Here is a 23,862-nt window from a genome sequence, read left to right as displayed (position 1 = left end):
CAGTGGTATGTTGAAGAGAGTATCATTTTAGAAACTCCCATAAAGTATTGAAAGTGGAAGGTAACATTTAGTACATTTTTTTGACGGTTAGATTTTGAATTGAATTTTTTTCGGGGCTCACCGTAAATTCCAGTACATTACTAGGCTACCTTTGCAGACCCATGCACCGTATGTGTGTCCATCATGTATATTTTGTGAAGAAAGTTCATCAACACTTACAAACAGTTCTATATACATTCTTGCCACACACTCTATATGTTATTACATCAGCTTTTGTACTTTTAGATTTGTGTTTATAGATAACAAATACAGAAGACTGCAACAAAAAGGCTTAAGTGTGGCTGACACACAGAACTACTGAGTAGTTGAGTTTTGTGCATCATTCAAATTTTAGATAACTGTTGACTTCCAAATTTCTAAGCAGTGGCCTAAGTAAGTCCCCTGAGGTTCATATTTAATGTTTTGCTGCATTTTGGGAGGTCTGTAAAAGGTATCCCCTACCTTTAAATGTTTCCATGATTTAGCATTTTGGACTTTTCAAAATTGAGGAATTCAAACTTGGGTCTCTGCTGAATAATAGAAACTTCGCATTATGAGGCAAGAACATCATGGCCTTGTTTGATTTGAACGTGATACTCTCTAACCGTTATCAATGTTAATCTCGAACATGTGGCCAAGTCCCTTCTGCCCTCCAAGATTAGGCAATGTTAGGGGTCCAAGCACCAGCTTTTAAAAGCTCGTAAAACAAAATGTAACGACTCCCTGTATCCTTTTTTTCACACAATAGATGACAGATGCGCTGGTTCCCCGTGCCTTAATGGTGGGATATGCTACAGTCGTGACGTCACGTTCACGTGCATCTGCAGTGGAGGTTTTAGGGGCGAACGGTGCCAAATACCACCAGGTAATGCTAACACGAAATGGCCACATTTTAGACTATGCGATTTCTTTGGCATAACCCTTTGTGAAGTTTTGCGTTCTTGTTTGTTTTGTTTCAACACTTTCAACTTGATCAATAATTTAGTCGAGTGTGTTGTTCATAGTGTTCACATTAGATGTTATGATACTGTGCATAATCAGAAAACTATTTTTTTTTAATTGAAACAAACTATACATTGTTACATAATCATTTACCATACTATGATGATATTACGCACAACTCGTGCATTTTTTTTTTACAATGAAATATCTTTCTGTGTTTCTGATCATATTTTTTTTTTTCGTGTTTGTTTGCAGGTATATTGACGATGAATTCTCGTGCAGAAAAATCAGCAGGAAATTTTGCAGTTCAAAATGACGCCACCTTGAGCACGAGCCCGTCACTCGCTACTTTTGTAACGAGAACTGATTCTACCACGATACAAACTTCTGGAAGTCCACCCACAGTCTTTCAGTCTACAATGCTAGCTAACAGCAAACTGTCGGGTGTTTCGACGATTTCCACACCAAGTACGACAGTCACTGCAGTCGATAACACCAGAACAGAATTAACGTTTACTCCCTCTACGTCAGAGATGAAAACAACAACTACCGATGCACGCAGTGACACAACTCCACCTTATTCGTCGCCAGTTTACTCTACCATGAAACTCAGCACAATGATGACAAACTCGACAACTGATCCATTAGCAAGGAGCCCATCATCAACAAGCACTTACATTTCTACATCCATGGACATTGCTTTTCAACAATCATCAAGTACTGGTAGGATTGGCATGACGTCCGAGATTATAAGCAGTAGTGCGTCAGATGTAAATACAATTCCTGCAACAACATATTCTTCAACGTCAACAACTGCCGAGGCAACAACTCTGGAATCTACATCATTGCAAACAACACTCGATTCGGCAACATCGGCAAAATCATCATCTAACACAATGATAACACTGAGTAATGCAGTAACTTTCACCCCAACCGGATTATCAACCACTGATACCAGTATCTTAACAACAGACATTGCAACAAGTGATGCAACAACACTGATTTCTACTTTGCGCGATGCATTAACTCCGATTTCGACGACACAATCGACAACAAAATCACCCACCAACATCATGACACCAACGAGTGATTTACTATCTTCTGCCCAGACTATATTATCAACTAGTGATGCCAATATTGTATCAACAGAAATGGCAACAAGTGATGCAACAACAATTATTTCTACATTCGGTGATGTATCAACTCCTATAGGAACAACGCAATCGACAACAACATCATCATCTAACACCATGACAACACTGAATGATGCAGTCACTTACACCCAAACTAAATCATCAACCACTGATACTAGTATCTTGACGACAGATATTGTAACAAGTGATGCAACAACTATGCTTTCTACGTTTGGCCATGCATCAACTCCGATTTCAACGACTCAATCGACAACAAAATTGACATCTTCCCCCATGACAACACTGAGTGATGTAATAACTTTCACCCCAACCATGCCAACTGGATTATCAACTACTGATAACAATATCTTGACAACAGACATTGTAACAAGTGATGCAACAACAATGCTTTCTACGTTTGGCGATGCATCAACTCCGATTTCGACGACACAATCGACAGCAGCATCATTCACTAACACCATGACACCAACGAGTGATTCACTAACTTCTGTCCAGACTATGTTATCAACTAGTGATGACAATATTTTATCAACAGAAATGGCAACAAGTGATGTTACAACAATAATTTCTACATCAGGTGATGTATCAACTCCAAATCCGACAACACAGTCGACAACAAAATCATCATCTAACACTGTGACAACACTGAGCGATGCAGTAACTTTCACTCCTACCAAATCATTAACCACTGATACCACTATCTTGACAACATACATTGTAACAAGTGATGCAACAACAATGATTTCTACGTTTGGTCATGCATCAACCCCGATTTCAACAACACAATCAACACCAACATTGCCATCTAACACCATGACAACACTGAGTGAGGCAATAACTATCACCCCGACTGGATTATCAACTACTGGTGGCAATATATTGACAACAAACATTGTAACAAGTGATGCAACAACAATGCCTTCTACGTATGGCGATGCATCAACCCCGATTTCAACGACACAGTCGACAACAAAATCGTCATCTAACACCATGACACCAACGAGTAATTCACTATCTTCTACCCATACTATATTATCAACTAGTGATGCCGATATTCTATCAACAGAAATGGCGACAAGTGATGCAACGACAATAATTTCTACATTCGGTGATATATCAACTCCCGCAACAACCCCAACAGGAATCAAACTTACAGTCACTTCCTCAACAGAGGGGTCTTCCAATATCCCAACCACGGGATCTCCTACTGACATTACTGAACCACAAACATTGGTTACGACTGAAATGGCACCATCGCACGCAACATATGAAACGGCATCAAAGGGGTGGTCGACTGTAGAGGGAGCGAGTACTCCAACCATCGCACCAAAAACATCGGCCATCACTGAGATTGCCGGGTCCACAGTGCTACCTGAAACTGGCGTCAATGTTCCTCTCGCGGTAGGGTTGTCCGTTGGAGGATTCCTTTTCTTGGTGATAGCCGTCGCTCTGGTCGTTCTCTTCCTTAGGTCGCGCCGCTCCTCCTATGGGCTGTATGATGGTAATGATTACATTACGGATGAATTTGTCATGGATTACGTAGGACACACGAGTAACGGCATGAATGGTAATTCTGTCTGGAACCCGCGTTACAGCTCGACCGAAAAAGACATGACTTACGAATCTACTATTGACTATGAAAATGACACCAGGTAGCCTACAGAGATTCTCTGTTTCAGCAAACACGGAGTACAGCGCACAACACTTTTTTTTAACACTTGTTTATAATATTTCTTGTCCAGACCCTTAAGTTGTGCCATTGCTGGTCTTCTCGAATCTAAGCTGTAATATATTTGTTTTTCTGTTTTGGCATCATTATCACATCACTAAGTCTTCGAAGAGTGCTTGAATTGACTGTGCTGTTGCTACACATTTGAAGCTCTACTCACACAAAAATTATAACCTTTTTTCGTTATGATGTTTTCATTCTTCAGTACATTTTGTGTACATATGTGTGTTTAAAAGTCGTATATCCCTTTTGCAAATGTCACACAATTTTGCATGGCTGAAGAAAAATGTCTCCCAACATCGTGTATGAAATCTTACGGTAATACACCTCAGAGTTTTTTGTTTGTTTGTTTATTTGCGTGGGTGTTTTCTTTTTTGAAAGAAACGAAAATCTAACCCCATGTCACTTGAGAAAACGTTCCATTTTGGTACCGAGAATAACGGTTGGACTTCGTTTTTTCGGGGACCGAATATATTCTATAGAAATCTATTATACGATCTGTTTTCAGGGTTGTAAAATGGAGGCATATGAACTTGCAATGTTTGATTATAGATTATGTCATGATTTATTTCAGTGACATATGCCATACACTCTGATATTACTGTCCGAGCATACATTGATTGGTTTGGGTAGTCCGACCACTTTTATTCAGGCGGAGATACCACTTAAAAACCCATTATTACAGTAGTAATTTGTATTCAATGTACGTTGTATATACCAAAACCAGCAAAAGTGCGACTTTTAATTCATAGTACTTATAGAACTATAAGCTTCCTTATCATTATCTTTAAAAAAACCACTTGATGATGTGCTAACACATACATTTGTACATGGCCTCATCATGTGTGTACATTTCGTTGTTTTATAATTGATCATATTTCTATAAACCAAAGATCTGTTTGTCAGATTGCTTCGGTTGACTGTTGTGCTGGCAGCAACTTCCCTTGTGTCTTCGTTTATCTTTCCTTCCCAAAAGGTTAAACCATAGATTAATTTACAAACGTCGGTCTATTAGAAAAAATATAGATGAATGTTTGAATATCTTTAACCCTTCTAGTCCCAACGCTGGCGGTCAAATTGGGTACGCAAACGATATCGATCATGATTATCGATCCCAAACACTAGCGTTTTCTTCTCAGGAATTGCAGGAGAGATAGAAAAAAGATGATACCCGGTAAAAAGGTGGTTGCTCTTAATGCAAGTGAAATATGAAATAGTACGGCCATGGGATACGTTGCAGTAGAAGAGTCACGTGAAAGAAGAATTAAAATGCATCAAACTTCGTAATATAATATCTCCAAAATACAGCGACCTTGACTTTGTGTCCAGACATTCATTCATAATGATTATGGTCATGTCTTCGTGTAGTTTTCATGGGTGATTGTTGATTTATAGCAGCAGTCTTTGCTTGTACGTACTAGATGTGAGTGGAGACGACATGCATTCATAGATAAAATGCAGGTCTCGCACATATAGCAATGCTAAGTCACAAACGCCAAACTTGAAATGGACGATATTTTGCTAAGTCAACCACAAGAGTGACGAGAGTATTTTTTTTTTTTTTTTTTTTGGGGGGGGGGCTTTTTACTCTTAAAGGAAACCAAAACCCAAAGAGCAGTGTGGATTGAATGAATGCAGCAACATTGTAGAACACATCAGTGAAAGTTTAAGGAAAATCGGACAATCGATGCAAAAGTTATGAATTTTAGAAGTTTTTGGTGTTGTAATGACTGGATAAGGAGACTTCTAGAGCTTATGACGTCATGTGTGGACAACAATATAAAGAAGATAAAAGAAGAATTCCACAAAATTTCATTTTTTAAATGGAAATTACACATTCAATCAACTTGTTACTGACATCACTCCCCTGCTTTCTGAAAGAGGTAAGTCAAGTGCTCTTTCGTTAAGGTAGAAAAGTGAAAATATGTTGGATTTTGTTTATATCAATTTTTCTTCATATTGTTGTCCACACATAATGTCATAAACTGAAGTAGTCTCATTATCCAGTATTTATGACAACAAAACATTGAAAAACTCAAAAAACAAAAATTCATAACTATTGCATTGCTTGTCCGATTTTCCTCAAACTTTCACTGATGTGTTCTACTAATGTTGCTGCTTTCACTCAATCCGCTTTGCTCTGTGGGTTTTGGTTTCCTTAAACACGTAAAACGGCAACAAGACTTGTGGGGCTCATTTCGTATGGCAGAACTCCTTGCTCTCAGCAAAAGATATCTGTCTCGGGCCCCAACACCAGCTACCGAAACTTGATTTCAAGGTCAGCCTGCCATCACCGACAGATTTCAAGTTTGAGATTATCGCTGGTACTAGTATTGAGATAGCACTAACAGCTGCACTCAGCACCGACTTTGAACTATACAGCTCACACTTCTATTACTGTCTTGCTAAACCCTACTTACAGTGTTTCCAAGTTCCTTATTTCTGGTGTCAGTGTCGAGATACTCACAGTAGCACTAACACCAGCATTAGCACCGAACCAGTATAATTCATCAACTACACTGTATGCTGCTTTGGTTTGCTTGCTAACCAGTATAAATTATCAGGTATGTTACTTTGGTTTGCTTGCTAGTACTTAGGTAATGTTGAAATCAGGGCCTTATACAATTACTAGTATGAGAATAGTGCGTGTATGGTAGACATGTCCCTTGATTAATCCTATCTGAATATAATAGCCAGATAATCGTGTTACTTCAGGGGTGAGAAAACAAGACAAATGGAAGGACAAGTTTCTTGTGAAAATATAAAAACTTGCAAAGGTACTGAAAACAAATATTTACATCAGTAGACTGTGATTGCCTCTAGTTTTGACCTCTTAAAGATTTACTAAGTGTGCCTACCCTACACATGAAAGTAACATATAAAATGTGGTAGTGATTACAGACACCACGCCACAATTGCATTACAACCATGACATCAAAGGTAAAGATTCCATTCACCGTCAATTACTATTACTCTTCTTGTGGAAAGCACGTAATAACTGGAGGAGTAGTTGATATACATTGCCAACAAAATAAACGCGAAAAAACCTAATTGTCAAAACTTTCTCTAGACCAGCTGAGAGCAACGGAAAGGACAATCAGCAGCAGCCGCCACTAGCTCCGTTTCCTCCTCGAGATAAAATGATAATGGAAGAAATGATTACGCGGAATTCTGATATACAGGGGAGGAGCATGCTGGCGAAAGCGTGACTGTCGTATCCAGTGAGTAAAAGATGACAAGGATCCTAACGTATGCATATATAATTTATATATATCTATATATCTATTATATATATATATATATATATTACATATATATATATATATTATACATATATATATTACATATATATTCACATTATATATATACATGTATATATATACGTGTATATATAAGTATACATTAAAAACAAACAAAGGGAAAACTGATCAGAAACAAATGATAAATAGTGAAAACTTTGAGCAATCCGGAGGTCTTGGGCTCGAATCACGATGGAAACCCATTTTCTTTGGGCCTACGTAATAGAGGTGTGTTTGTGTGTGTGTGTGTGTGTGTGTGTGTGTGTGTGTGTGTGTTTGTGTGTGTGTGTGTACATCAAAATAATGATATGTAAGTGTGTATGCATGTCTGCATGGGCATCAACGAAATAGTTCACGCTTGAGGAAAACTATGGCACAAACAAGAAATATGCCTGGAGTCATTGTATTCTTTTTCATTTCAAACATCCCCGTATAACGCTGCTACGGCATTTCCTCCCATTATGGACTAAATTGACCATTAATACCAAAAGGGTTTAAACAAAGATACCTAATGGCGGAAAGCTGGAAGGAAGCGGTGAACACCAAGAGACTGTTACGGTCAGTGGTCAAACGTACGGAAGGAAATGTGAGGAAATGACGTCATTGTAAGTATTATTATGTATACGTGTCGAGCCGGAACTGGTCACTCTCGTTATCAGTGGACGAATGCTGACCGTCATAAGTGGAATTACAAAAGGGTAAGTTGGTGCTTATGTAAACTTGAGATGTCGTTTCCGAAAGTCTTCTGTGTACACATGGTCATGCGCACTCTTTCTGCACAAATACACATGATGTGATAGTTTCATCAGGGCGGTGTTAAGAGATCCTCCCTGGTTTTACCCCTCTTCACTCGATTCCAGGCCAACGGTAAGTCACCTGAAAAAAAAAGAAGAGATAAAGAAAGACTAAAAATGATAGAGAAAATTAAGAATCTGTCAAATCCAAATTCATATGGCTGAAAGAGGCAATATTAACTAATACTCTTTAAATTCCATAGATCAGACACATTCCTTCCTCTGAACCGACGAGATATGCATTTACCTATTGAAATTGTATATTGACAAAATTATTCAAAAAAGTGGTTGTGGGTCAATTCGAATATCACACAACACAAACAAATGTTATTATTTTATATTCATTATTAATATATATATATCTATATATATATATTAATGTCTCGATACGTTGATGAATCAGTAGTTTCGGCTTCGAAAATAATTTGCAAGAACATATACCTTAGTTATAGGTTTCCACGCTTACATCTTTTCATTGTAAGTAAGTCATTATTATTCCTCAAACGCATATACATAGAGAACTGCCACATGACAATATACATTGTCAAAATATATACTCTGTTTTACTATGCTCTTCTATTCGGCATTACATGGAATAAATCCCTCATTTTGCACCATTCCCTTCCCAGTCCATTAGCTTTTACATTCTTAGCCGTTTGCTTGTTTAGGAGGTATTAGGTTTTGTCTGTCTCAAATTGTTTTTACAGCGCTTCATTATCTGTCATCTTCAAAAGAGCTTCGAGACTGAGTACTTTTTTTTTTCTACGACTTACTTGACATCCAAATCAACTGACTGTTTACTCGAGAGCGGCAGCTCTCTAGATTTGTTCTCTTCTAATAGGAACCGAAATCTTCTCATTGGTAACCTGGTGATGGAGATTGACATCAGGCTGTCCGCCAGGCAACTGAGACAGCATCAGCTTTGTCACAACCTGCTCTGCCCTATTTAGACCTCAGGGCAATAAGCCAACAGTAGTTCTCGACAAGAACAAAAGAACAAGAAAACGAGTACTGAATGAGCACTAAACGTATGTTGCCCCTTTTGAAATGCATTCATCACTGTGCTTTGACGCATAATGCAAGATCGTCATAATCCGCTCATGGGGCTATACGCACCTTTTAAGACGCCACCAGACAAGTGCGGGCATTTGCCCCCTGCGTGAGACGCTCACCGACCAGTAGCGTAATAAATGAAGTCGTTAATTCCCTAAGCACTAAAATACCAGAGCGTCGGTGACATTGCATACCATCCGGTTACCAATGATAATGGCATGACCATTGGAGATACTATAAGTAAGGGCTTCATGAGATGAACCACTAGGGTGTAAACACTCTTTGTTCCAGTTATCTTCCTTTCATGCTGGCATATACTCACAGTGGGCAGAAGAACGATACCATCACCTCTATGACAGCCCGAACAGCCCATTTTTAACCGGGCTTGGTTTGAAAGAGTCAGGTTCGGATGACATTTTGACGTACTTAACAAGGTTCCCATTTTGGGACTATTACATAGATCGACAATGGGACTTTTGTAACATGATATTACGTAACATAGCCATTGAAAGTAGGAAACTGTCACTGGAAGATGTTCTGCGTGTTTTCAGGAGTACTAGTACCACCTTGCCCTTCGTCCTTTGAGTTCTTGTTAAGAATTCTAGGATCGTTACCATGATTTTAATAATGCGATTTTACCGTTCCATTTATAAGGATAAGTAAACCTGACATGTGCAACACGAACAATCTACGGAGCTAATGCCAGTAAATTAATACTCATTTGCTCAAGCCTTGCGCTGGCTCCTTCCTTTGTGCAGCTATCCCCACCGCTCACTTTCGCCGTACATGCAAAGGTATGCTCGTAAAAGAGCCTTTCAAAACACTGCCAGTAAAATACAGCGTCTTTAAGATTTTGAGAAGAAAGGACAAATTGTCGTGGTTGTTTGTTGTTGTTACTGTTCTTCTTGTTCTTCCTGTTCTTCTCCTGTTGTTCTTCTTCTTTTTCGTCGTCGTCGTTTCTTCCCCTCCTCCTCCTCTTCTTTGTTTATCCTGTCACGTTACCTGCTCCAGACTATCTGTGTTGACCCTTTGATTTTTCGAAGACTGTGGAAAAGGACCCGCACACGTAATTCCGGAATGAGGCCATCCTTGTTTTCATCAGGCTGCTCTGCAGTCGGGGCATTTTCAGAGCATTAAGAAAACATTTTCAGGATAGGGAAATTTGCACTTCACCAGATAGCTGACTGGTTCCCGCAAAAGCTACCGGTATAACTTCCGGCTTAAAGTTCACGAGGAAAACTGCTGTAATAACAGGGCGCCACCACATTTCCGGTCGCAGACTGTGTTGCAGAGGAGGACCAAATAGGAGCATGGTAGTCCTGACAGGACGGACGTACGACCTGTCACCAGCGTCTATCAGTGTATCCCTGGCGTGGTGGACCTCTTGTGGTGTAAGCCGTCGGTTCTGTGCATATCGCATAGCAGGAAAACTTCCACCGCCCCTTGCTACCTGGTGACTTTGTTCTATCGCAGAAAACTAGCAAGGAATGTGTGATTGATCCATTTCCTCCTATACTGGTCATCGTTTTAATTGCCCTTTTACTCAAAAGAGGAATTTAGCAGTGAATTTGGCTCAATACTGGGGATCAGAGATGGCGTGCAGAATACACCTGTCTTCCATTTTTCTGGTGGTGGTGACATGTGCGAGTGGTAAGTTAGTTATTCTGCATACCTTCCTGCTGTCAACTAAAGCAGAAAAGTGATACGTGAATTCCAGAGTCGTGACGCAGGTGGCCGATTATGCTGCAACTGGTATCCTGTCAGTAAAGCAATCGGCTCTAAACAGAGAAGCGGTTAAACATTCTGTGCGTGAGAATTCTTTTAACAAAGTTTAAAAAAAAGAGTTATTGAGACAAAAAGAACAAGGATAGGGAAGAACTTAGAACTAGACGCGAAGTATACTTGCGTATAGGGCTTACTCGACATTACTAGAGTAGTGGTAGCAATAGTAGTAGTAGTAGGAGGAGGAGGAGGAGGAGGAGTACGTGCAATGATGAATTTGAGAAAGGAATGATCGAAGGAAAGTATGTTTGCACTTAAGTGACAGAATAAGTGGAAAGAAAGAAGAACACGGAACGCATTCCATTCATTTTTTGAGCAGCGCTACAGAAAGGGCAAAACAAAACAAAAACAAAGCTTAAGACACAGGTCGTGTGGTCTGTGGTCGCAGGTGTTGGTCAGTAAAATTGAAAGCCTTATTTGAATAGATGTACCCGAAACTGAGATGAAAAGCCTATAGGACGTTAGACTCAGAGCCATTTTTTTTTTTTGTCCATTCTTTTTGCCGGATGCATGGTCCGGAAAGTAAACATTACAATCACGACCATGTACACGATGTAGCCACAGTCCAGCAGTCATTGTCACGACGATAAGGACAGTGGACTTTCACATTTTACATCAATTCAAAATCTATTTGAACTATATCAGAAATAAAACATGTAAAGCTCGTCGTTTCTATACTGATATGCTTTATGTGATGTCATATGGAGCTAGTTCTACAACAATTTAAAGAGTAAGCCACGAATCATTTGATTTAGGTGTGACTGTGGACTTCAAGCATTTTCAAATGTTTTTAAAGGTATTGTTTACCATTGGGAGCAGTGACTTAAATATGTTCGAGTTGTCACATTTGATGCATGATTAATTATGTGTAGGTCAGTTGTATCACAAAACATCCTACCATATAAAAAGTTCGCAATAATGCTTAAATTATAAGAAGATATCATTCTTTTTCTCAATAAACCATAAGTGTAGACGGTTTATTCTAGACACAATTTTATCATAACTAAAAAATAATGAATAATGAATGAAATGACACGTGCCATAAATTGGGAATGCGAGTTGTCCATTGGTCAAAGCTATGGGACTTTAAACGCAGGCAAAAGATAGTATGTTTGACCCAACACAATGTATGTTGAAAGGTAACAAGTGCATTTCGATAAGAACTTAAAGTGTTGGACGTTGGGTTGTTGGGGATACGTTGTCATGGTAGTTGTTGTTCTTGTTGCTTTGTTGTTGTTACTATCAGCTACAACAAAAAAGTAGACGTCCCCCAGTGGAAAACAACGATAGAGCAAGTGTGTAATGGCTTTTGTGGCTTGATAATCCATAAGTATACTTCTTGTTCAAAATGCATGTACAAAAGACCTTCTCAATGAGTATCCATGGAAACCCAAAAGCGCGCCTTTTGGTAACCCCCGGGAAAACTGCGATTATTGCGAGTGGTGTGTAGTGTATTCTCCAGTCACTATTCACAGTGGATTCCAGGTTGCGAACGGAATTGAACAATTATTGATCACATGAATGCAGACAATCAGGTCCCATAATGATAGACCGAAACATCACTGGTCTGTAGAATGTTGAAGAGGTCCAAGAGGTCCAGCAGTCTGTGTTTGAATGACAGTTTGTCTCGGTGTCATTTACAGGATATTCTCGTTTCTAAAGTTGTTGTTGTTGTTGTTGCTGCTGCTGCTGCTGCTTCTTTTTCTTCTTCTTCTTCTTCTTCTTCTTCTTCTTCTTCTTCTTCTTCTTCTTTCTCCACGAGAAGGTTGTGCCTGTGTTTCAAGAGTGTCAGTAAATTGATGTCTTTTTCTATTTTTGTTTTCTTTTGCTGAAATCGTGGGAAAACGAGCTATGAAAACGGAAATAAATAATGATATGGCAACACTTTCTCGACGTTATGACAATCAGTCAAAAATTGTTTTCGGAATCGGCGGTAACGAATAAACATTACCAATTGAAATCCTATACGTGTTTGGCTTTTTATCGAATTATTGTTTTTTTTTTCATTGTGTATTGATTGATGCCTGTTTACAGTCAAAATTAGATCTATCTTTACACTGCCATTATGTATTTTTCCATATAAAGACAGAAGGAAGAATAAAAGACCTGCGGCCTCTTTCTGAGCCTGCAGCAAAACAAGTGGTACTATCACAGATCTTGAGAAAAATATATACAATTCGGGAGAATCAAAATTATCAAAGATTATCGAAATATGTGATAAAAAGGAAGACAAAGATATGGAAAGAGAGAGCGCGTTTTACTCTCCCGTACCAAAAAAAAAAAAAAAAAATACCTCCGATTAGTAACACATAAATGCGTGTATTATGTTACTATTGATTAATGGATAAATCGTGTATGATCATGATAGTAACCTATAGGGAACGTAACGTCAACAGTATGTAAGATTCATTGTACCTTGAAAATTGACAGCACTGTCATACTTAGCAGACATTTCGGTTCTCTTGTTTTCTTAGGAATATGAACGCCAATGCATATTACAAGTGTAATCGAGATTCTTATAGGCCGCTATGAGTAATGCTTCCGAGATACGAAATTTGAGACATGAAATTTGACTCAACGTGCTTATTATCTTCCCAGCTATTATCATACGCAAATCATGTTTCCGATTTCGCTGAGACGTTTACGGATCTTGAGCTCTCATTATTTCCTTATAATCCTTAAAGGACAAGTTCACCTTCATAAACATAAGGATTGAGAGAATGCAACAATATTAGTAGAACACATCAGTGAAAGTTAGAGGAAAATTGGACAATCGATGCAAAGGTTATGAATTTTTAAATTTTTTGTGTTGGAACCGCTGGATGAGGAGACTACTACAGCTTGTGAGTCATATGCGTACAACAGTATAAAGAAAATGTAAAAGAAAATTCAACATATTTTCACTTTTTTCGCATAATAAAAGAGCACTTGACTTGCCTCTTTATAAAGGCAGGGGGAATAATATTACCCATAACATTTGTCGGTAACCAGTCAGGGGAATGTGTACTTTTTTCAAAAGATGGAATTTTGTGAAATTCTCTTTATATTTTCCTTATATTGTTGTACGCATGTGACATCTAAGTTATTCATACACTGCAGTAGTCTTCTCATCCAGCGGTTACTGCACAAAAAGTTCAAAAATTCATAACTTTTGAACGGATTGTCTGATTTTCCTCAAACTTTCAATGATGTGTTCTACTAATATTGCTACATTCTCTCAATCATTATTTTTATGAAGGTGAACTTGTCCTTTAAGAGGGAAAATCCGGGACAATTAAAGTAAGTCTGAATAACAAAGAGTAAACTCTTACAAGCACAACAGTGAAAGAAAGTTATGACTTTGTGAAGTTTGCTCATTTTCATACAGCAAATATTGAACGGTCATTAGGCAAATTGGGAACTGATAATGTTATCCCCTCGGAATTTGCCATTCAGCATATGTAGGCTTATGTGCACACAACCAGGATATTTCTACTTTTTCGATCAAATGCAGTTATGCCCCAGTCCCAATTCCTGAATTATCTGATTGATTATTATCTTGTAGTTACTCAACCAGGAATAACATTGTGTTTGATACCTTTCGAGCAGAAATAAAAAATGACTTTTTAGCATTTCTTGGAACACGATCAATGGAAATTGTGCGTGGTGACATCATCAGCTCATCATTTCATATTCATGTCTGTTCAAGAACTGTTGTACAAAAATCATATAATATTTGAAATTTCACAACTTCCTTACTTTTACTCCGATTTTGATCAACATTTTACTGTTCTGGTTGTCATAGATGAAATTCCCCTTAAATTTGACTGGAAGATTCGTCCTTTTCGCACTAGTTGCCCGTGCATGTTTATTATTGTTTGTTTGTTTTTTGTTTTTTGTTTTTGTTTTTTGTTTTTTGTTTGTTTTTTTTTTTTGGGGGGGGGGTCTGATGAATGTTCGACGCCATCACACGGTAATAGCAGAGAGGTTCCACCACTTTTTTCTCTCTGATATCCGCTGGTATGTTGCTTCGAATCATTGATTTCATTTAAAACAACATTCAATGTCCTGGCTCAATCCTTTCTCTTTTTTTTCAGAAGATTACAGATACAGCCAGTCTATGTTTATAGTACTACTCCATTTATCAGTTCTGAAGAGTCAATGCACTTAATTGTATTTTCTATTTCAATTTTCATTTTCATTTTCAATAACACGCATGCTATCTAAGCAATATACACTTTTCTTGATGTACTTCCGAGTTGAAGGATACTTTTACTATACAAAAATAATCCTTTGCAATTTAACTCCATTGATCGCCTGGTCAAGCAAAATTAAACATAGGCAAGGTGAACCCAAGTAGTAATGGAATATACTGAAGAAGACAGAGAATCAGAAGTCACGAAGAATTGGTTCTTCTTCACCCTTTGAATTTGAGGTCTTTCATAAATGAAGTTGTGGCACTGCTTGAGTTTGGACCAGATCAAAGCGCACAGAAGTACCATTTCCGGCTGTCGGCCAAGCAGGATTTCACGCCGTTTCCTCCCGCGACCAGTGGCGGCCGTGACACACAGGTGGCTTTCTACACTCACAGCTTCCATGCCTCCAAAAGTTATCTGTAGCCGTACATTTTATTTACATGATATTTCCTGATACTCACTTGCATGAATTGTGCATGTACGGCATAAAGATGGGGCCTGCCTCTCCGCCTGCTACTTCGCACGTTCAGATCTACTGGTGGCTAACTTTAAAGGACAAGTTCACCTTCATAAACATAAGGATTGAGAGAATGTAGCAATATTAGTAGAACACATCATTGAAAGTTTGAGGAAAATCAGACAATCCGTTCAAAAGTTATGAATTTTTGAACTTTTTGTGCAGTACCCGCTGGATGAGAAGACTACTGCAGTGTATGAATAACTTAGATTTCACATGCGTACAACAATATAAGGAAAATATAAAGAGAATTTCACAAAATTCCATCTTTTGAAAAAAGTACACATTCCCCTGACTCGTTACCGACATATGTTATGGATAATATTATTCCCCCTGCCTTTAGAAAGAGGCAAGTCAAGTGCTCTATTATTATGCGAAAAAAAGTGAAAATATGTTGAATTTTCTTTTACATTTTCTTTATACTGTTGTACGCATATGACTCACAAGCTGTAGTAGTCTCCTCATCCAGCGGTTCGAACACAAAAATTTAAAAAATTCATAACTTTTGCATCGATTGTCCAATTTTCCTCAAACTTTCACTGATGTGTTCTACTAATATTGTTGCATTTTCTCAATCCTTATGTTTATGAAGGTGAACTTGTCCTTTAATTGGTGTTTTAATCCTTAAAGGGGATGGCTAGTAACTGATCAGTGGGAATCAGTGCTGGGGGATGATTGTTCCAATTCTTGTGGGATTCATTTAAGAGTACATTATATATCTATTGTTGCGTGAAAATTATTTGCTTCAGAACGATCTCATTATTCAAGTAATGTGCAGTTTAATGGCCCGTCACTGTACAGGCATGCTAACCTGGAAACATTAAACTGCACATTACTTGAATATGAGACCGTTCTGAAGCAAATAATTTTCACACAGCAATAGATATAATGTACTCTTAAATGAATCCCACAAGGATTGGAACAATCGTTCCCCAGCATTCCCACTCATTCCCACTGATCAGTTACTAGCCATCCCCTTTAAGTATGGTTTATAGAATTAAAATGTGCGCATATAAAAGAGGGGGGATGCTATCCATTGTCTCGTCAAAGCCTTTAAACAGTTTTTTTTTTTATCAGTTCGGATGAACAGAAAAATCTTCTTTGGCATCATTCCAATAATTGACGTGGGTGGAGATTATGCTTGTTTATACAAAATGCCAAAGTATGGGAAAAATTCGATTCTATTTACTTTGATGAAACAGTTTGGAAAATAACATGACTTGCCTTGGATATAGCCATCACAACATGATTATGTAAAAGACTCACTACGACTAAGGAGTAATGACACTTATCACAATAAAAATAACATCTGTCTACTGCCAAATTAGACTGCAATTTCAAACTACTAATTGGTTATTGAAGTTCTTTATATCCAGTACCCATGAGTTTATCAAAAAAAATTGATAAAATGACAAAATGTCCACATTTCTTCCCCAAGTTGCCCACATTTCTTCCCCAAATTGGTACAACTTACTACAACTCAGGTTTACAAGCACTCACACGAATTTTCAACACCGAATTATTCAGATTACCTGTATGGTTTAAATACAATACTGTATTGTCACTAGATGTGTCAAAGACACACAAACCAAGGGGATAACCAGCTGTTTGGAAAGAAAGAGAGTACTAACTTTCTTGGAATCAAATGTCTGAGATGCATGGCCGGCGGAACCGTGGGGGCCGTGGGGGCTCGGGCCCCCACACTTTTTGTGCACCATACAAAGGAATGCATGAGGTGTCATCACTTTGGGCCCCCACACTTTTTTTAACCAGGAAGTACGTAAGTGGCACTTAGTCAAAATAAATAGAGATCTTGAAGTGTGAGCGCGGTAAGGTTATGTTGTTGTTTTTTTCACTGAAGACCTTAATCTTTTATTGTTAATTTTTTTTTGAGCTGAGGACCATTTTTTTTTCATGCTTGCCAGCTGAAGAAACCCGGAAATGGAATTTCTTTTTTTTTTTTTTTTTTTTGCTTGTTAGCTCATGAAACCCGTTAGTGGGCCCCCACACTTTTTAAAACGCTCCACCGGCCCTGAGATGGAACTATCTGTGCAATTTATTTGTATAGAAAAATGCAATGGTGTGCGCTGTAAATCACAGTACGATTTGCCAACGAAGACCTTTTTACATAATTCCTTAATTGATATTACCTTTTTAATAAAATGATAATTCCTTGATTTACCGTATTTTCTACTCCTATGTAGTAAGGGCCACCTCAATCCCTTTGTATTACAAAGCCTTTAATCTTGTTTGTTTGTTTGTCTTTTTTTATTTTTTTTCAACCAAAAACTAAGTTGTTCGTTTACGTAGCAATACTAGCCTCATTTAAAGAATTACACAGATCTCCCAAATATTCGCAAACTTAAAACGCTCAAAGTTTAACTGATGGATTTTAATTTTTTTCGTAAAGGCCGATTTATGTGTCAATGGTCAACTGTCGGTAAGTAATTCTGTACATTTTTTTTTCGATTGAACAAATACATCAACTCTTATTAAACAAGACAACCCGATGATTTTTACCCAGAGAAATCCCAAAAATGTAACAGCATTGTAATCTATGAGGTATACAAATTCAGACGCCTAGAACTCACTGCATGCTGATTTTACAAATTCAAAGTCCGCGCATTCATTTAAGAAAGCTTAAAAATATTGGTTTGTAACTATCAATGTTTTGACAGCTGTGCTGTATAAGCTGTGTGCCGGACGCAAAGCTCCGGAGTTCTCTTTGCATGTAATTATTTTGAAAACGGGTTACCTTTCCTGACCTGGCGTCCATTTTGCAAACCGGCAGTAAAAATAACTCCGTGTAATTTGATAACCCAGGTGCAATAAATTCTTTCCATTCATCCTATTCGTATCTTTAACAAAAGCAGTGCGTCTTCCTTCTTCCATTCTCATCTTCTTCCTCTCAAAGTAGGTCACTCCAAACCTTTAAACTTATTTTATATTATGCTGTAAGGGTTTCAACCATCATCAAGCTTTCCTTAAAGCTGTAGCCTTCGCATTAATTTGTTTAATGTATTACTTTTTTAAAGCTTTCCGCGCATGATTACCGCACACAGACGGATTGTATTCATGTGATCACATGATAACTTGAATCTATTTCATGTAAACTCTGTAAGGTGAAAATACAGAAACTAATAAAGCAAATGCAATTATATATGAAATCAAGTTAAGTCAAATTAATTCCAATTAAATCATCTGAATGAACTGATGATAGAATCACTGCAAATGTACACATCTTCATGTGTACAGTTGGATGGCACAGTGGAATAATTTATTGGAATAGGGGTCGACTATTGAATATCATCAATGACGGAAGTAAAATCGGTTACAGCTCGTTATTCCGAAGGTTCCTTATTCCGAAGGCTCTTCAGTCCGAAGATTCGTTATTCCGAATATTCGTTTTTCCGAATTTCATTTTCGGATTAACAAATTTTCGGAATAACGAACCTTCGAAATAATGCCACAAATGTTCGGATCAACGAACCCTTTTTCATTTTCGGATTAACGAACCTCTAGGTATAGGGAATTTGTGTGTTTCGGATTAACGAACCTTCGGAATAACGAACAGCACCCGTAAAGGTGATCGATCAACCAATCAATCAGTCAGTCTCCGTGACACCTCGCTATTACATCAGCATCAGGGAGATACGGTATAGAATATTTCTCCCTGAGAGTATAGATACTGTATAGAATATTTCTCCCTGAGAGTATAGATTTTGCCGGTAAAATGATGATGTCCAATTGACTTGTTGTATTGCACAATTACACGTTCAAAAACACACGAATTTTGTTGTAGTCATAGTTATTTTGTTTCGTTTGTTTGTTTGTTTGTTTGTTTGTTTGTTTTTAAGGGCAGGTTGTTTCTTTTTTGGTGGTAGTGGTGGTGTTTTGGCTTTGGGGCCTTTTGTTGCTTGTTTGTTTGTTTGTTTTTTGGAAAAATTGCGCATCACTGGCGTGGTCAGTCGTTCAAACGTTGTAAAAGCGTATACGGTATTTGAAGTGTTTTTAGAAGAGATCATTTCATTTCTTTTTTAACCATGCCACTATTGTTGACGCAACTGTGACATTTGCTTCCCTCAGTGGTCTTTGTGTATAATATAAACCATGCGTATACACTAGCTCTATACTATATATATATATATATATATATATATATATATATATATATATCCATCTCTCTCTCTCTCTGCTCACAGTAGAAACAAACAAAACAACAGCAACAACAGCGGAGGAGAACCTGTTACAGTAGTATCCGAGTCAATGATCTGTCAACTTGCCGTTTGCTAATCGTTTTACCATGGCCTCTCCTTGTAAAATCAGGAAACATAGTCTCGTGGACCCATTCTCGAGAAACACACGTAGACATACACACAATAGAAGTTTAGAAGAAAAAGCAATAGAAAAAAATTAATGGCACTACTAATAAAAACCTGAGCAACACGAATAATTAGAGAGAAGGGCGTTCTCTCTCCCACACCTCTCTGGTATAATCAGAAGGAGGGACGATTGCCTAGTACATCCTTGATTACGCAGTGTAGAGAGGGTGCAATATTGTTAGGATTAACTTTCTTTGCATTTCTACTACAAGACCACCTTATGACACAATGAAAGTTTAGCACAAAACTGATCTGGACGTACATAATTTCTGCACTGAATAAATAAAAAAAATATTGTGCTGCAAATGTTATATTGTATAGGCCTAATCACAACTAGCACACGTATTCTTTTTTAAAGCAGGAACAATGTTTCTGTTTGTGTTGCATCAAGTTCTTATTCCTATCACATAATGAAACGATCCATAGTGATTTCCGTAGGACATGTTTTCGAGCGTTCTCCTCCTGATAAGAAGAAAAACATTTCCCTTTTAAAACTGAATTTGACAGTTGACTCCCCTCCCGGAAATCTACGACTTTGTATATATCTTTGAAGTTATGTAGTCACATACTTTTCCGTGTTCAGCTCGTTATTGCTCCTAAACCTTCTCAGGCTACAGCCCACTCTGAAACACTAAAATTCGTCGACTTCGTCGAGTTGACAACACAACGCGACACAGTTTGTCGACTGGACAACACAAGCACTATACGAGCTGTTCGATTGAATATTACACTTTCGTAATTTAAGCAACTATTGTATTAAAACCCTCTCTTCCTCCTGATGTCAGTTTTGATTCCCAGAAGAGCCCCTCGTTTTCCAGAAAGCTCGCACCTTGTTAGCAACTTTAATCATGCTAATTTGTTTACATCCTCTCGTGAAATCACATTAAAGGGACATTCCAGACGATTTTCATAATTTCACATCATGTAGTACATAAATAGACAACTCCATGTACAGATTTGTGGAATTTATTATGGTTCTTTAGCAGAGAAACTATACTTTGAAAAACCTTAAACAAATTACACTGAACAAGGATGATGACATAGGAGGTTCACATATTTCAGAAATGTAGCAGTGTAATTCTATTACAATACCGCTTGCTTGCGAGTTCACCTGTGCATAATCTATGCATGCCTTCTTCTTTTGTTATGTTTCCTTGAGCCCCAACTCATGCATTCTGATGGTGACTCTGCCATGTCATCATCCTTGTTCATTGCAATTTGTTCTAAATTTTGAAAATATTCTTATTCTTCATCCAAATTATCACAAATTCTGAAACTCTGTCCTCATTATAACTAATTTATAGTTGTTCAAATGAAAAAAATCTGAAAATCATCCGGAGGTCTCCTTTAAGAATAAAATAAAACAACACAACACAACTTGCTTGCCACTCGTGTCAAAGGGAGTGGACAATCTACGCCTCTCGAACTATTAATGGGGTTGTTTCATAAAGCTGTTCGTAAAGTTATGAACGACTTACGAACAACTGGTGATCAGTTCTTGTGCGGAATTATTGAAATTCTGACGAGTATAGCACAACAGGACTGATCACCAGTCGTTCGTTAGTCGTTCGTAACTTTACGAACAGCTTTAAACATGGCTCTGGTTTCTAACTAACACCGTACCTCCCTGGCTACACCTTACGATAACCATCTTCGAATGACTTGTACTACCCTCATTTTAGTCAGTCTGCTGCTTGGTTGCTGTGGGGTGTCTTCTTGTCAGAAGAGCGAATGGCGTAAGGTGTGAGAGGAAGTAGAAGGCTTACAATAGACATGTGTTGTTCTGTTGTTTGGTAACCTGCTCCTTTTGTTCCGTTTCATTAGTTTGGTTTTAGCGAGGGCAAGGCCAAATACAGCGTAAAGCCGGCAGGATGAGAGGTTCTATAGGTCATATTTATGGAAGCAACAAAAGCAGAAATCACTCACGATTTACTCTTATAGTGTACCCTGAAGAAATTCCCCATTATTCAGATCACATTTTCAAGCAAATGTTTTAATCAATCTATTGTCTATACCACTTGTCCCTCCACCTGTCTGTGTCGTTACAATGCTCTTCATCGTAATTCATTTTTTTTCTTTTTGTACCAGTACGGTACTGTATTCGAGAAACTTCAACAGCTATTTCATGAGGTTTATTTTGATGGAAATAATTACGCGGAGACCGGACCTGACACTTCCTCTACGGTAACTTGCAAATCGTGTAAACATTGCCAGCAAAGAGATCTCTACACCTATAATGATTACCATTACAGGCGCCCCAGATATTTTGTCGTGTAAACGAGTCCTTTCCCATTTGTTTCTAGCTTCTAAAACTTCACATGTAAATGTAATTTCAGTGCACTGAAACACCCTTCTGATTGTTGGCACAGATTAACTCTCTGGTATCATCTCGAATTGCATTCTATGTTGAGACTAGAAGGGAGTTAATCCATAATCTATATTTGAATAGACAGTAGGCCTATATACTCGCTATCGAAAGTCCGACGGTAATAACACAACAAGGTCATAAGAGAAATGGTACTGGCTGTGCAATTGAAACTATATCTCGTCATTCATCAACTTAGAGGCGGTAAGCTATAGTCAGTTCACTGTTCCAATTTGCGCATGGGCAGAATAGGGTCATTTGCAAAATCAATCATAATGGATTTTAAAGTTGTGCACCCGTGATGTCATGGTTATTCGTGAAATCCTTATTAAAAACGGTGCTTGCTAAAACATTAACTGGCAGCAAGCCTGGTATTTGTCGGTATTGATAGAAAAGGGTTGTTAATGCATTCAATACAAAACGTGATGGATGTCTGTCGAAGTGTCAATGCACGGACCATTTTATATGGTCACTATGTCTATACACACTTTATTGTTTGTTCGATCATGAATTCCATAAATTGATAGGTTGGGCAAGCTTATTCATTATGCCACTTTGAAAACGAGTGAAGTTTTCATATAACTATGAAATTATGTTCACAAAAATTATAGCTCTTTGTACATTTTACCATGGTCCCTATTTAAACTTTATTTTTGTTGATACGTCGATGCTTTATAAAGAAAATGTTTGAGCTTCTCGGTTGTGTTAATAACGTGCTCTTGCTAATTTTACCAAGTGTTTGAATGTGAAATTAGACCATTATTTTTAGAAGACGAAGGTGAATAAGCAATGATCTAACTTGTTCTTGCAGTTGGCGCAGTGACGCTATACGCATGTACGTTTGACGAGAACGCCAACCCCGCGTGCAGCTTTGATTTAGAGATCAGCAACTCGGACCGGCCATGGGTACTGAAGTCTGGACCTTCCCCTCAGGCCAGAACTGGACCTCCTTCTGACCGTTCTGGACGTAAGTGGAATGTAGTCTCAACATTAATGAGTATTAGCAACTGCCTTCCGTATTACTACTGGCATCCCCTCACAATGTTACTGTTTAAGATTAATCAATACTAGGTTGATAGGTTGATAACTAAAATTCATAGTATAGTAGTAGTAGTAGTAGTAGTAGTAGTAGAAGTAGTAGAAGTAGTAGAAGTAGTAGTATTAGCAGTAGTAGAAGTAGTCGTAGTAGTTAGTAGTAGTAGTAGTAGTAGTAGTAGTAGTAGTAGTAGCTGTTGTTGTTGTTGTTGTTTGTATTCGAAGAGGAAGGAGATATTTGCAATGAAATACAAATTGAGAAAAAACTGTAAGAAGTAGGCTGAATGTTTGGAAATCAAAATTGACATTTTTTTCTTGTACATTAGCCAAGATGAAGCAAATAATGTAAGTGCTCTAAGATCTTTGTAAAAAGTATGTATATTACAAAAATCGCTTGCACTGTCTGACGTCCAAATCAATCTTCCAGTTTAGTGTTAGCAATGGCCTACAATGACTTGACGTCTGTACCACAGACTTTCCAAAGCAAGAATTAATCTTTTAATTAGAAAAGTTATAGTTTTAAAACAATCAAGCAGAAAGAAGTAGTTTACGTGTAATTGCTGCTTGGATTGCATTGGTCATTTTGCGTGAAAAGA

At 37.9% G+C, this 23,862-nt stretch overlaps 1 protein-coding gene across 1 annotated transcript in view; it reads left to right on the top strand.

The window, feature by feature from the left end:
• Positions 1-10,354: 10,354 nt before the first annotated feature.
• Positions 10,355-23,862, top strand: part of LOC139739379 (uncharacterized) — a 53,871-nt gene continuing 40,363 nt past the window's right edge. The window contains exons 1-2 of the mRNA XM_071649999.1: positions 10,355-10,660; positions 23,043-23,198. Coding sequence (XP_071506100.1) covers positions 10,603-10,660; positions 23,043-23,198 — 214 coding nt within the window. The 5' untranslated portion in view covers positions 10,355-10,602. The remainder of the gene's footprint in view (positions 10,661-23,042; positions 23,199-23,862) is intronic.

The sequence above is a fragment of the Diadema antillarum genome, unplaced genomic scaffold (assembly GCF_040938485.1).
Source record: "Diadema antillarum isolate AM-2024a unplaced genomic scaffold, OU_Dant_1.0 seq00000798_RagTag, whole genome shotgun sequence".
Lineage (NCBI taxonomy): Eukaryota > Metazoa > Echinodermata > Echinoidea > Diadematoida > Diadematidae > Diadema > Diadema antillarum.
The sequence above is the reverse complement of the archived record's forward strand: the minus strand, read 5'-3'. Positions and strand labels throughout refer to the sequence as shown.